This window comes from Pyrgilauda ruficollis, unplaced genomic scaffold (assembly GCF_017590135.1).
Source record: "Pyrgilauda ruficollis isolate IOZ18807 unplaced genomic scaffold, ASM1759013v1 scaffold237, whole genome shotgun sequence".
NCBI classification, from domain to species: Eukaryota; Metazoa; Chordata; class Aves; order Passeriformes; family Passeridae; genus Pyrgilauda; species Pyrgilauda ruficollis.
In genome coordinates, this window is record NW_024523316.1 from 154,677 (window position 1) to 169,884 (window position 15,208).

A 15,208-nucleotide genomic window follows, 5' to 3' on the forward strand; every position below is an offset into this window, starting at 1 on the left:
TGAATTTGGGAGCTTCAACCCTCTAATCCATAATAACACGTACAGATAAAGCAATTGTCTACTTGAAATAACAAGTTAAGACTATTCTTTGTATCTATTAAGAGAAATAATGTAGATATAATCTTGAAGATAAGGAGTTTAAGATGGATTGTTTACGTTGTTCAAAAGTTTTACCTCAGAAATAGGAAAAATAACCAGCTTTTCACCACTCTTATCACCCTTAGTATATGCACTGGCACCAAGCCAGGGACATTCTGCAGTATTATCAAAATTTCTTGTGTCATATTTACTCAGATTTGTAAGTATAACCACATAATTCAGAAGTGGGTGGCTTTTTAAGGTTAAAAATTCCAGTCCCCAAAGAAATGCTCTTTTGTTGAGTGCATATGCCCAAAGTGAACTCGCTGTACCCCATTTCAGGCACCGATACAAGAATGAACCCGCATATACTTATACACTGATGCAATTTATATACTTATATAATTTATATACTTATATACCGGTCGCTTTGATTTTGCAATTTACAAATTTTTTTTCACCGCTGACACAAACCCTGCCTCAGAAACTCCGTAAGTACGTGCAGCTTTCACGGCGGCGAACATGTAACTTTTTCTGTCACCGAACAACGCCTCCACCACCAGCAGTTTTAGACATCTCCGGCATCTCAACAATGGGATTACAGCCCAAAAATCCCTTTCGCAGCTGCATATTGGTGAATTTCCTTCCAATTTCAAAGGAACCCGACAGCGCCCCCAACCTCTGCCCCACAGCCTGAGGAGGAGTGGGCGGGGCCTCCCCGCGCAAGATTGACGTGCCCTTAGACCAATCAGAACTCGCGGTGACGGCTGGCCGCTGTCCTATTGGCCGAGGAGGTAGCGGGGGACGGGCGGAGGCGGGAGCGGAGCTGTACTGGCGGTGCCTCCCGCTACCCGCGGCTGCTGCGGCCGGGACGCGGCGGCGGCGGCGCTGGGTCCCCGCGGGGTGACAGCGTGACCGCGCCACGGCCTGACCTCCCCGCCGCTGCTGCCTCCCCGCCGGGAGCGAACACAGCCCCGCCGCTTCCCTCCGCTCCGCCCTTGCTGCCTCGGGGGTCGCCGGAGACCGCAAAATGGCCGACGGGCGGGACGACGCCGCGAACCAGCTGAAGCTGTGGAAGAGCCAGCGGGGCTCGCAGGTACCCGCCGGGCAGCGCCGCTCCCCGGTGTCGCCGTGCCCGCATCCCCCGGGGAGCCGCGGCGCCGGAGGGCGCAGAGCCCCGCGGCGCTCCGAGCGCCCGGGCGTCCCCGGGCCAGCGGCGGAGGGCGAGGCGCCCTCGCCCCGTCCCGGCCTCGCCCCCACGGCTTGGAGCTGTGCCCGGGAGCGGCGCGGCGCGGAGGGAGGGATGGATGGAGGCTGCCAGCTGGCCCCGAGCGACAAGGGCAGTCAGCGCTGCCTCCCCGGCCGCTCCTTGCAGGCAGCGCCGGGGCTGCGCTGCGCCCGAGCCGCGGGCCCGCGGGCAGGGATGGGGGCGATTCTTTCCTGTCTTAAATCAGAAGTTTGCGTTTCGGTTTGCTGTCACCGGTGAAAATGTGACTAGGGAATAATAGGAAGGATAAAGCACGTTCAGCGGTGTGTCCAGGGCCAGGAGTTGGACTCGGCGATCCTTGTGGCTTCCTTCCAGCTCAGCGTATTCTGCGTGACCAGACCGAAGTGAATTTTTTAGGAAGAAATTCTTCCCTTTGAGAGTGGTGAGGCCCTGGCACAGGTTTCCCGGAGAAACCGTGGCTGCCCCATCCCTGGAAGTGTCCAAGGCCAGGTTGCACGGGGCATGGAGCAACCTGGGATAGTGGAAGGTGTCCCTGCCTGTGGCAGGGGCTGGAATTCAGTGACCTTGAAGATCCCTTCCAACTCTGATCCGGTGAAGTGGACTGGCACAAGTGGCTGCCTGAAATCATAAGGACATGTGATCAGCAGCATGGCACTCAGTCATCTGAAGATGTAGAATAGACTCCAGATATTTAGGTTAATGTGTAAATGTTGCAGGAGTTCACTTCCCTTCTTCATCAAATCGCTGTGACAGTTTCCACATGTCATTTCTGACAGAAATGTGTATTTGCTACAACATACACTTTGTGCTGGTTTTAAGTGGCAATCATGCAAGATGCAAGCTCAGTTCCCCCTGGAGCTGTTAAGTCGTCTTAATTTTATATTTCTCCTGGTTCTCAAAGGTACAGTGTGAAAAGTACCTGATGGCTTGTGACTCCATCATATCCTAGCATGTGTCATAATAGTTCCTTTTTTATCCATGAGTAATTCTTTTTGTAGGGATATCGGCTTTTCTGTAGCAAAGCAGCGTTTGAAAAGAGGCCAAGGTTAATTTGGAGATTGGGAGGCAACCCGAAGTCTGTGTTGCATAAGGAGTCATGAGACTTTAAGATAGAAAGTAGGGAGGACTTATTAGAATTTTAAAGTGAGTTGTATGAGGTGCAAAGTATCAGTAATGCCTGGAAGTGTGTACTTTGATGTGTGCTGTTTACCACGGCAGCGACTAAAATTCTCCTGGCTTTCCTTCCCGTCTTTTTGTCATGGCAGGTTAGTTCTGTAATGAAATACAGATTTGAAAATTCTTACCTATCAAGGTTTGGGCTGTGTGCAGCTCCCAACCAGATGAAAACACAGGCATCAAACAAACTCAGATACAAAAGTAGTAGAGTTCTTTAAACTGTGGTGTGGTTTTTTTCCCTCTCTGGAACTTACTTTGTGTACCCCACATAACATCCTGAAACTGAAGTGAATATCTCCTTCCACGAAGTAAATGAATATTCTTTACTTGTAATGTGAACACTAGAAAGTCTGCCTACACAAAGGAGACTGTACAGCCACAAAGCTGTTTATTTTTTTATAGCCTTAATGTCAACAAGTTGTGGTTTTAGCAACTACTTCTGGTGGCCTTAAATATTGGCATTGTAGAATAATCTTGTCTGTAATAAATAAGCAGTGGAAAATATACTGAGAACTATTTCTACTCTTGCATATTTCCCATGAGAAACTATAGATAACCTTTTGATTTAAGCAGATGTTTGTTTGTTTGACTTGAAATATGGATTTGGCTTTATTTAACTTTCCTGTAAGTTTCTGACCATCATGTTTATGTTTGTAACCAGTTACTTATTGTCTTTTAAAATGGTTGTGCAGATTTCAGTGTAGGTGAGGATTCCAGACATCCCAAAGGAATTTGATTTATGCTTAAAGCTTTATGCTAATGAAGTGGTGAAGGAGGAATAAAGAGCATGGCTACTTTGGGAATTCAAGCCAGCTGCAGTAGCGTGTGTTGCACATTAGTAGGAACACGGTGGAAATGCACTTATCCTGTCAAATGTCTTTTATGTGGTTATTCATGGATCTGAGTGAAACAAAGGTGGCTGGAACTCCCTGTGTTCTTGCCTGATCCCAAGCTCTGCATGTGGATGTGAATAATTGTTCTTTCCTTGCCTTTGTGGGTTCCCATTTCTATCAGATGGGAATTTTGTCTGTTTGCAGTAATTAACCCCCTTAAAGCAGAACTTTAGGTAAGAATTGGAGCCCCGTGTAGTCGCTGTTAGAATAATGAATGCTTTTCTCATCAAGAATTGCTTCTTCCTTCTCTCCACCATCCCTTTTCATTTATAGAACTTTAAAGGAGGAGAACTAGTCAGGAAGGGCTGAGGGAGTTTGTGCTGATGTGCTTCAGATGTGTGGATGTTTCAGGTAGGATGGTGTGGATAGAGAGCCCATATGGAATTATGTCAGTTTAGTGCAAGATGTGATGGGTTTATTGTTAGCAGGTCAGAATCTGTGACTCTGTTTGAGCTCGCCCTGTTGCAAATTTAGTCTTTCTTTATTTTTTCTTTGTCCTTATTTGTTTTCATGTTCTTCTAAGTCCTTTACAAGGCTCCTAACAATACATGTACTCCAGGAAGAAGTGACAGCTGTGACCATCAGGTCTCTGGAGCTGATGTACCTTTCTCACTGCATTTTCCACAGCACCCAGTAAAACAGGAATATTGCCTTAGAGGAGCATATAACCCCCCATGTGATGCAGATGAAGTCTTTTCTGCTGGAATCTTTTTATGAGAAAGTAGGAGTGCACTCAGTTCTAGTGCAGGTGTTTGTTGAAGTTGTAGGACATTTCCTGGCAGTAGAGCTTCTTAGGGCTTGTGTTAATCTTAGTCCTTCCATGGACTTCCATGGTGCAGGAGTCTAAAATGATGATTCCTCAGCTGTTCCTACTTCTGTTATTTTCCATAACTCTTCCAGAACAACACTAATCAACCCCATTTTAGTCTGGCTGTAGCTCTTCCTTTATGTCTCTACCCCTGTACTGACATTACCTTCTTCTTCCTTTCCTTTCTCCCCTATTTTCCAGCAGCTGCTCCTGTTTTAGGTTTGTTTTTTTTTTCCCCATCCCATATTTTTTCCCGAAGCGAGATCAATAGTCTTGAGAAGAAACATTTCTGAATCATGGAAAATATTCCTGGATTTTACATGACTTCAGCTCCCCTTCTTAAAATTGTCTTTAAACTTAGCTCCGTGATTTAGGTAAACATCTGTATGTTCTGTAACTTCCCCCAGAATCTGAAGTCATTTTACCCCTTCTCGTTGATGTGTTCTGTGACACGTAATGGTTGAACAGTCATGCACATTGTGTGGCTCTGGTTTTTAATTTCTGGTGTTGACAGTGACTTTGTCTTGCTTCCAGAAACCAGATGTCCTGACCACGGGTGCTGGGAACCCCACTGGGGATAAGCTGAATATCCTGACAGTGGGGCCACGTGGACCTCTTCTTGTCCAAGATGTTGTTTTCACTGATGAGATGGCTCACTTTGACAGGGAGAGGATTCCTGAGAGAGTTGTGCATGCAAAAGGGGCAGGTATGTTTAAAATCACTTATTTTCTCTGTGTAGAATTAAAAAGCTTTTCAGTTAATGTGTAGATAGTGATGCATAAATTACATTGTTATTTATAAGTTAGTGTTACTAGCTATAATAATTCTGTATAAACAACAGTGGTAGGGCCTGGTTTAAAAGAACTCAATGCCAAAACGTGGAGCACTGAAAAGCTGTTTACAAAAATGAGAGAAAATGTGGTTATAGCCCTTCAGTTTTTACTGTATCTGCTGTAGTCTCTGCTTCTTCTGTCTGTTCCTCCCCATCTCTATTTAATGTTGTTTTCATGTTATTTAATAGAGAATTTGGCTTTGTCTTCTAATGTGTGTCTGCCAAAGCAAGCTGATCATCTAATATTTACATTAAAAAACCCTAAACCTTTAAAAATTATTATTGATCTTAGTAAGGTAGAATTAGTATCTTGACTTTTGTCATGCATTGACCTAGAAGGAGCAAGCGTGGGGCTGTATTTAAAATGTGATTGTACATGGGAAAAGTTCCTCTGTGGGGGTGGAAAGAGTTGTGTTGCTTCACCCAGCTTACAGGTGCACCAAAAATTCTGCAACTCATAGCAGGATTAAAGAAATACCTGCCTTGCTCCCAGATGAATACACAGATGTTGGCAGAACAGCATCTTCTGTGCTGCTGCTGGCAGCTGCTAACAGTCAGTTAAGGAGGAGAGAATGAGCAAATAGATGGTGTTAAATCTGTTTCATTTTGTGAAAGTAAATGGAGTGTTTAGAGCATTGTTTAAACTGGTGTACTTCCCTTGGACTTTTAAGTTGTATGTTAACAACAGACAAGCTGGGATTGGAAGGAAGGTACCCAGATCTGATATTTTGAACTTGCTGTTCTTCAGGAGCCTTTGGCTATTTTGAAGTCACTCATGATATCACCCAGTATTGTAAGGCAAAAGTGTTTGAGCACATTGGGAAAAGGACTCCACTTGCCATCCGCTTCTCCACTGTTGGTAAGGCCATAAATTCACTTTGTGTCTTCTGCATGTGCCCTGAGAGCAGTGTTTGCATTGTGGGGCACTTAAGGGTGTCTGCAATGCTTGCTTCATCTTCTCAGAAATTCACTTACATGGAAGACCTTAAGCAGCTTTTGTCCCTTTCCCTCAGAGTTCTCTGGAGACACTTTTCTGTCTGAAATGTGAGAGGGAGGGCAGCCCAAGCTGGGGTTTTTTTGACAGAAAGCTTGCTTTGTTTCTGGTTGGATCACAATCAACACTTACAAGTTAAATATCTATGATCTCTTATGCTGCAGGAATATTTTGGGGATAAATGATGTAAATTAAATACTGGGCAAATAAAAACAAACAGTCTTCCATAAATAAACTCTGATTTCTTAAAGATTGGAATTCACAAACTAGCAAAATCTTAAATGCTATTATTTGCAGCTAATTGTGATCAATAGCTTGTCTGATAGAAAAATCATAATTCGTGATGTGGATGTATTTAAAAGAAAAGAAATCCTCATGAGGATTCAGTTCTGGAAGTATTGGAGAGAAAAAAGTAGTCCAGCAAGGTTCAGGGAGCTGCTGGCTTTGGCCTGTTGGCTGTTTCCAGTCTTAAATCCCTTAGGATTTAGGGTGTCCTGGGTGTTGTACAGGGTAGGGACACAGGGTTGAGTTTGAAATGAGGACTGCTGCTGGAGCAGGTTGTTGCATCCTTCCCTTCCCTTTGCCTGCCCTGTTTGGACACGTTTCCTCCCTGCTCTTCTGGAACACACAAGGTTTTTAACAAGAGAATGGGCGTCCTACTGATTTCATCACAATTCAGCATTAGCTGTTCTGAGCACTTTTGGAAGACTTCTGCTCAGGTGTTGTGCTAAGCACTTGTGCTCCAGTCTAAAATCCCATCCTGGGTGAAGCAGGAGGAATTAAAAGGATTACAGCTCTTCCACAGTGTTTTATTAGGCACGCTGGTTAGATTGCTACCTTCCAGATGAGAGCTTTCCCACTGGGATTTGGTGCACAGAAACAAATGTGGGTTTAGATGATTCAGCCTTAAAATTTGATGATGTCTCTGTTAGTGATAATGCAAATTCCACTCTTAATTGGTTCAAGGGGATATACTTGTTTTTTTTCCTTTTTCTAACTGTGGCCTGAATGTTTGGTTTGGTTTACACTTTGAAAACTCACAGTGCATGAAGTGTTGTTGAAAATATTCCTGCAATTCCTTGGTGTAGAAAAGACTGCAATAAACCTTGCCCTTTTAGGATTTTATGGCCTATTTTCAGGTTGTATTTACATGCATTTCCTATCCTAACACTTCTGTGTGTTCATGGATTTCTTCAAGCTGGAGAATCTGGCTCAGCTGACACAGTTCGTGACCCCCGAGGCTTTGCCATGAAGTTCTACACAGAGGATGGGAATTGGGATCTTGTGGGAAACAACACTCCCATCTTCTTCATTCGGGATGCAATGTTGGTGAGTAAGCACAAAAGGCGAGGGTACTTTGTGAGAAAGCCCAAAAGTTCACTCACATCTTGTTTTGGCTTCCCTCAGAAACAAAAACTTGGTTGTTGGTCAGATTGAACATTTTTTACTTAGAAATATGTTCTTAAACAAAAGTAAATAAAGAACTAAGGCTTGATAACTTACGTGGTTTCATACTTTTCACTTGAACTTTTCACTTCAAAGGCTTCTTGCCAATTCTTTTTATTAAATCTGGGGTTTTTGGTCTTTTGGCACAAGTTTGACAGCAGCTTGCAGAGGGGCTTTCCTTGAGAGCAGGAGTTCTGCACATATATTTCATAGTATCTCTGTATTCATTTATGAGTCACATAAACACAGATATACAAATCTGAACAGTTTTATCTCTCACCTTATCAACCGCAAAATGAAAGCATTCTTTATCTCTGTTTATTCTAATTGTGAATGTTTGACATTACCCTAATTTTACTGACTGCTCTGTGAATTAATTTATTTGCAGGAAGGGTATGGCAGTAGAAGATTTTCTTTTCAGTGATTTTACAGCTTTGTCTTTTTTTTTTCCTCTCTTTTTCCTTTTCCACTTCTGGACAAATTAGTTTCCATCCTTCATCCATAGCCAAAAGAGGAACCCTCAGACTCATCTGAAGGATCCAGACATGGTGTGGGACTTCTGGAGTCTTCGCCCCGAGTCTTTGCATCAAGTAAGCTTCTCCCGTGACTTTATTTTGTATGATTAAGATAATCATGTTATGACAGTGGGTTTTTAACTCTATCTTTTCCATGTTTGATTTAGAAGTCTACATAGTCTTATTTATATTTGATTTAAATATTATTTTAAATTATTCATACTTACCTATGCTTACAGAGGGAGTCAGTTTTATTTCATTAACACCTAAAGCAGAAATTCCTCAGGGAATTCCTGACAACATTAACATAGCTCCCAGTGATGCAGATTAACACAATAAACAAACTTAGTGTGGAGTGAAGACTTTCTCCTTGGTGTGCTGAGCCCATTCATAGTGTTTGATCCCTCTTTTCAGGTGTCTTTCCTGTTCAGTGACCGTGGCATTCCCGATGGCTATCGCCACATGAATGGATATGGATCACACACCTTCAAACTGGTTAATGCTGATGGAAGAGCAGTTTACTGCAAATTCCATGCCAAGGTACTGATTATTTTTTTAATTGGAACTATACATCATATTGGATAAAAACCATAAAAAAAGTGTGACTTCTCAAGTTTAACTCAGGCTCAAAGGTGTGTGGAGTCCTTGTTTAGTATCAGTTTCACACCTTTAACCTTTAACTTAGGAGAGGTATCTTTCTTCTTCTGTTCATTTACTAGACTGTAAGAAACTCTTCTTTGGGCATCTGTGTCTTGTTAATGGAGCACTGTCAGTGAACTGATTTTTATCTGGAAGGCAGCCGTTGAATGTACTATAAATCTAAACTCAAGTTACTAGAAGGTAGAACCTGGACAATCTCATCCTTGGATTATAAATCTTGTTAAAATCCATTCTTGATGAATCATCTCTGTAGTACTTTCTGCATGCTGTAACTGGTGCTTTCGTTGCTTTTAGACTGACCAAGGCATCAAAAACCTTTCTGTGGAAGAAGCAGGAAGGCTGGCTTCTACTGATCCTGACTATGCCATACGGGACCTTTACAATGCCATTGCCAAGGGGAACTATCCTTCATGGTCCTTCTACATCCAGGTTATGACCTTTGAAGAAGCAGAGAAGTTCCCATTTAATCCTTTTGATGTGACTAAGGTATGTCTGATAATTCTGGGAATATTCAGTTTCAGGTAGTTTTGAAGTGCATTCTTTATTGTAGAGCCACAATGAGCAAGGAATTCTGGAGATGAAGCTGTAGTTGTATTATATCTGATGTTACTCTTTCTCAGGGAACATATGGATAGGGCTTGATTCCAGGCCTGTAGATCCCATGGCACTTCAGAGGTGTGATCTCAGATCAGAGTCACACCCTGAGCCTTGCTGGTTTCATTTTGTCCCACTTCCAATAGCTACTCCTAGGAATGCCTCGTTGAAAAATGCCGACATAAACTTGCATTGCATAATAAACTCTTTTTTACCTCTAACACCATTCTCCCCAATGGCCATTCTGCCCAAAGGCTAAAGACCTTTGAACTTAAAAGTGCAGCTCAGATGGGAAAGAAAAGGCCAGTTAAGCATTTTGAAGGAACTGAAAACATTTGTGCCACCAGTTCCACCCACGCCCTGCTTCCCTAGGCAGCTTTTCAAGGGCCTGTGGGTATTTCGTTCAAGTACTCAAGTGCTGAGATTATGCTGGGATGATGAAATAAGGTGCATTAATAATCTGTGTTAATTGCAAAAGGCTTCTTAAAATAAGACATTCCTCAATGTTTGTTAAGAGAAAAGAAACTCAGTAATGTATTTTCTTAACCAGGAGTCAAATGGGGTGAATTCTGCCTGGCAGTTAAGCTGCATAATTCTGTAATAATGTTGATTTTACTGGATTTGTGTTGTGTCTTACAGGTTTGGCCTCATGGTGACTACCCTCTCATCCCTGTGGGAAAGCTGGTCTTGAACAGGAATCCTGTCAACTACTTTGCAGAGGTGGAACAGATGGCTTATGACCCTAGCAACATGCCTCCTGGAATTGAGCCCAGCCCTGACAAAATGCTGCAGGTAAACAGGAGGTGTGACCTGAGGAGCACTGGTTACTTTGCTGCTTTTGAAAGCTTTGAGTTGGCATGCCCCAGTGTTTTACAAATGGTTGATGTTTGTGCTCAATGTTTTAGGGACGCCTCTTCTCGTATCCTGACACCCACAGACACCGCCTGGGCCCCAACTATCTCCAGATCCCTGTCAACTGTCCCTTCAGAGCCAGGGTGGCCAACTACCAGAGGGATGGGCCAATGACTGTTTCAGACAACCAAGGTAGCCAGGAAGACAGCTTTCAATATAGTGATGCTTAAGCATGAGCTGCAGTGTTCTCTTCAGTTCACAGGGGGCTTAAGATCCGTGTTTATTATCCTTACATACTTGTGTAGAATGCTTGTATATCTTCTCTGTTAATCCAGTAAGGAGACTTGGGATATTTGGATATGAGATGAGGAGTTTAGAAGTATAAAAAGCAAGTGAAGCTTAGGATGTGTTTAAAACTTAATAAAAAGGCCTTTGACAGGAAAGCAGTTTGTGGGAGAATACCTGCAGTCAGGTTTTAGAGACTGACTTGGCTCCGTCCACTTCACTAAACTGCTTTGCTTTCAGATTTCTGAGATTGTGAAAGACAAAAGTGAAAATGCCAAGAGTAGAGCTGTCACTTCCCCTCTGTTGAGCAGCTTCTGTTCTGTCAGGGTTTGCCCAATAGTGGCTGTTTTCCACCTGAGAGTAACAAGGATGTACTTAAGCTGTGGCTCATGCCAAAATATGTGTTCCTCTGGGCTATGAATTCAGACACTTGCTGAGGGAGGAGAGGGAAATATTTGAAAAACAGGAACTTGAGGACAGCTGCTCTTGTCCCAGAATAGATAATGTGATTCTCTTAGTTCCTTATGTGTTTAAAATACACCCCCTACACAGGGAAGCATTGTAGTACTTCAGATATGTAAATGATTGTATTTTTATGCTGCCTTAAACTTCAAGCATCACTATCTATTATGATTGAGAAATATTGTTGTGAGAGTGTCTAGGTTTTCTTATTTTTAAATCAAATCAATAACCCTGAAAAAAGCTGTGGAAATTCTCTTTGCAGCAGGTGCTGTTAAGTACTGGCTTGAAGGTGTTGACAGAAAAATGCTGTCAGCTCTTTTTAATTAAACCAATAGTAACTGAGTAATTGATTTAGATTCCTCCAAGCAAATAACATCCTCTGTCTTCTGACTTACTTGGAAGTGCTGCCATCTGATTGACTTGGCTTGGGGATATTTTTTTTTTTCCCCCAGGTGGTGCCCCAAATTATTAGTCAAACAGCTTCACTGGTCCTGAGGATCAGCCCCGGCTCAAGGAGAGCTGCACGTTTGCTTCAGGGGATGTGCAGCGCTTCAACAGTGCCAATGAGGACAACGTGACCCAGGTGGGGCTCTGGAAAGGCTTTGTGCTGCTTGGCACACATGAGGAGTGTGTAGGGTGTGTGTTAGTGTGAGTTCTCACAGAATCTCAAATTCAGATTTTGGGCATTGTTAGGTAGATGCTCTGACTTGTTTTCTTGCCATTAATGTCTGGAGAAGGAGTTGTCGGCATGTTTGCCAAAGAAAAACCCTGACAGATTGGCTGCCTTTTAAATGTTTTGAGTATTTTAAGTGTTGCTTGACTAGGAAGTGAAAGCTATTTTTTAGGACTATCAAAATAAACCTTTATTTCCAATGGCCAGGTGCGAGAATTCTACCTCAAAGTGCTGAACGAGGAAGAGCGCCAGAGGCTGTGTAAGAACATTGCGGATCATCTGAAGGATGCCCAGCTCTTCATTCAGAAACGAGCTGTAAGTGCCCTCTTTGGGGTTTATTCCAGGTTTCCTACCAGTCTAGTAACATTGTCATAATGGCTTCTGGAAAGGAAGATCAAGAATTCTCTAAAAAGACTGGATTTTTTTACTTGGGAATTCTCATACTTAAATGAGTGCCTATTTACACAATATGACATCAGTATAACATGTTAAAGTAACTTTTTCCTGGGGGGAAGAATGGGACAGGTGTTGAACATATGGTTAGCTTGGTGTTTTAAAAATCAGATGACTGCCAGAGTAAGGTTTTGCTCTAAACAAGGGGAAGGCAGAGAGGGCCAAGGAGGCATTGGATTCTTATCCTTCCCAGGGCAGCTTTGTTTAAATTGGGAATGAGCTCTGTGTGGCATAACAGAAATCGTGTTTGAAGATGTTCATATCTTCTTTATAACTGATCAGAATTAAACTTTTCTTCCTTATGATACCTACTGCTTGTAGCCCAGGAAATGTGGTAAAGAACCTTCTTGAATTGGAGGAAAAAAAAATCTTGTTGCCTTTTCTGTTTTGTCTTCCTGTGCAGGTGAAAAACTTCACTGATGTTCATCCTAATTATGGAGCCTGTATCCAGGCTTTGCTGGACAAATACAATGCTGAGGGTGGGAAAAAGGTACAGTAATGATTTTTGTAGCTGCCTTTTGACTGGCTGTAAGTTATTTTGGCTTCTCTTGAAAATCCAATGATGTGAGAAATTAGTCTTGATCCCTGTTTGAGCTAAAGGCCAGAAGTCAGTGCTTGCAAAATACCAAAACATCACTCTAATAACAATTAAATGTTGATTAACTGGTGATGTACAAAGACTTTGTTTCATTTGAGGTTGTAGGGTTTCTGGAAGGTAACTGTATGTGATATAAAATGTGTTTAGGTTGGTTACCCACCCTTTGAGATGCTAATGAAACATTGCCACGAGCCTTTCTTGGGCTCAGTGCTTGATCCAAAGAACAACAACTCAGTTCATTCAATTTATTCCTGCAGTTCTTCACTTTAAATGGAACTTGCTCTGAGTTTTTCTGTTGCTTTGTTTTCAGGATGTAATTAGAACATACACACAGTCCACAACTCGTATGTCTGTCAAGGAAAGATCCAACCTGTAAATCTGCAGAGATCTGCTCTGAATTTTGCATCCTTCCAGCTGCACAAGAACCTGTCCAACACTTTAATGAATGTAGCAGACTTGGGCCCAGGCACAGGAGTGTTTTACAGGTGTGATTTACTGAGCTCTCAAGTGCTGTCTGTACTGGAAACCAGGTAACACAAGCTCCAATCCTAGTGCCTTTCAATACTAGTGCTTTACTGCTTGATAACAACTTAGGGAATTTTTAAGCAACTCGTGGATAATAAATTGTCTTCATTTCTAGGAGCAAACAGAAATTCAATCAAAATACTGCTTCATTTTTTTTGTTGTACAACTTTCTTGGCTAATCACACAGTAGAATTTCTGTAAGGGCACTGTGATTGCCCTCATGGAGAAACTGCTTGAAAAATTGATGCTGTTCAGTATTTCTAATGAAATAATTATCTGTCTGTATTTGTAAACACATCTCTTGAATTTCATTCTTGGCCTTCCAGAAGTAAAATGGTACCCAGGACCTTGAGTAAAATGTTGGTATGTCTCATTCCTTATGATAGAGACAAAGCTAACTACAAAACTTAATCTAAATACAATTCTATTTTATTCCCAATATATATTTTAAGATAATATTTGCTTACTAATGCTGTGTTGGGATATAACTGACATAAGGGAGGTAGCAAAGGATATTTTCTTATTCCATGCATTGTTCAACTAAATTGATTACACCTTACAGCTCTTTCAGGGGTAGGAGAGTAAATTGTTCTTTCTAATCTGTAAGAATTTAAATAGAAAAATATTAAGATGCCAGATGTTTGAGAAATAAACCTTCTGATGCATTAATATTGAAATTCAAGCTCAAGAACTTTCAAAACCGTTCCCAGTGGTTGCTGAAGTTCTCATTTTACTGCAGTAATCTGCTGTTGCTATTTCTCGATCAAGCCAGGGCTGATTTTCAGGGTGATCCTTTAACTAAAGCAGCATGTTTGTATGAATGTAGATATATAGAGAATATGTCTAAAACCTGATTTGAGGCATGTTGTAAAGTTACCCAGCATCTGCAGTTTAGTTAAATTATGCAGAAAAACTTGGACAGTTACGTGATAATTATTGTCAAGCTAAATGCAAAGCATTTTGGAGCCCAACTACTGCTCTTAACTCAGGCAAATGTAAAAAATACAAATCATAGCAGTTTGGGGGTGATTTGTCAATAATCACTGCATTTCTGGGTCTACCTTGAGTTGTATTTTGACTAGGATTACTTCCTGATTTAAGTGTGAATTCCCAGGAATGGTGGCAGGTAAAGAAGAGTAGATACTAAATGATGTTCTGTTAAATTTTGGAGAATGTTACTTGCACTGCAATTCATTTATCTACCAGTCTCTTGTGAAAAATCAACTGGGGTAGAGGTGCAGTAACATAATATGAACTGATAACCTGCTGTATTCTAGGAGTCCATTGGCTTTTTACCTGATCAGGCACGTGGGATTACATGATTGGGTGGGAATATTTTGTGCTGGAGAGAATCCTAACAAGGTTTGGAAAAGAGTAAACAAGGCCTGAGCTTCTAATTTTGGTTGTGTCTGCTAAGTGATTTATATTGTTGTCTTCTTTTATTTCTGAAATAAATGGAATGAAAAATCTCTTGGCAACATGTTTTCTATTCAGATGTCTTCAAATACTTTGTGTTAATCTAGGAAGTTCATACATCCCTTCATCTGTTTTTCTGGAGGTGGTGCAGAAGCTGTAGGTTAGATGTACTTTTTGCAGCTGCCTTTGTTTTAAAAACTCAGTTTTACTCCACAGTTGTGTTTAAATGACTTAAATGACCTGTGTTCTATGCTAAACTGGCCGTGACAAGCGTTGTACAGAAAGCTTAGCTTTTCCCAAAGGTGTGGAGGGCACTAGGCAACACTGGAAGAACAATAATGTTATTTCTTCAAATAAATAAGAAAAAAATCCATTTACAGCTCCTTATTTTGAGAGTGAAGAGACTGTGGACATGACAGAACAGCAGTTTTGTTTTGTTTTTGTGTTCTGTTCCATTAAAATGACACATTCCTTTGTCAGGTTGTTGCAATATGATTTCAGTGATTTGTAAAGCAGAATTGCTCAACATTTTTTTATTCCTGTTGTATTTTAGATGCATATCTCCAGCAGTGGTTTTGGGAATGAATTTGAAACTAATGTTGGGAAATTACAGCTTCTCCAGCAGTACCTCTTCTTTTAAAGGGCCTTCATTCCTAGGTTATTTTCCCTTCCCCAATATATTTGAACTTGAATAGCCAAAAACCATGAGCAAGTGTCAGA

At 41.7% G+C, this 15,208-nt stretch overlaps 1 protein-coding gene across 1 annotated transcript; it reads left to right on the plus strand.

Annotated features, from left to right (window-relative positions):
- Positions 1–876: 876 nt before the first annotated feature.
- Positions 877–14,541, plus strand: CAT (catalase). Its single transcript, XM_041469597.1, has 13 exons — positions 877–1,174; positions 4,718–4,889; positions 5,764–5,874; positions 7,208–7,338; positions 7,941–8,045; positions 8,385–8,510; positions 8,925–9,116; positions 9,864–10,016; positions 10,130–10,268; positions 11,276–11,406; positions 11,704–11,811; positions 12,353–12,439; positions 12,858–14,541. Exons 1-10 carry the CDS (start codon positions 1,109–1,111, stop codon positions 11,293–11,295), a joined length of 1,215 nt encoding a protein of 404 aa, XP_041325531.1. The 5' UTR covers positions 877–1,108; the 3' UTR covers positions 11,296–11,406; positions 11,704–11,811; positions 12,353–12,439; positions 12,858–14,541.
- The last annotated feature ends 667 nt before the right edge of the window (positions 14,542–15,208 follow it).

Excerpts from the sequence above, each read along its gene's own strand:
- CAT (XM_041469597.1), top strand. The coding sequence starts at position 1,109 with ATGGCCGACGGGCGGGACGACGCCGCGAACCAGCTGAAGCTGTGGAAG. Across the intron at positions 5,875-7,207 it reads CATCCGCTTCTCCACTGTTG|CTGGAGAATCTGGCTCAGCT; the intron begins GTAAGGCCATAA and ends GATTTCTTCAAG. Across the intron at positions 9,117-9,863 it reads ATCCTTTTGATGTGACTAAG|GTTTGGCCTCATGGTGACTA; the intron begins GTATGTCTGATA and ends TGTGTCTTACAG.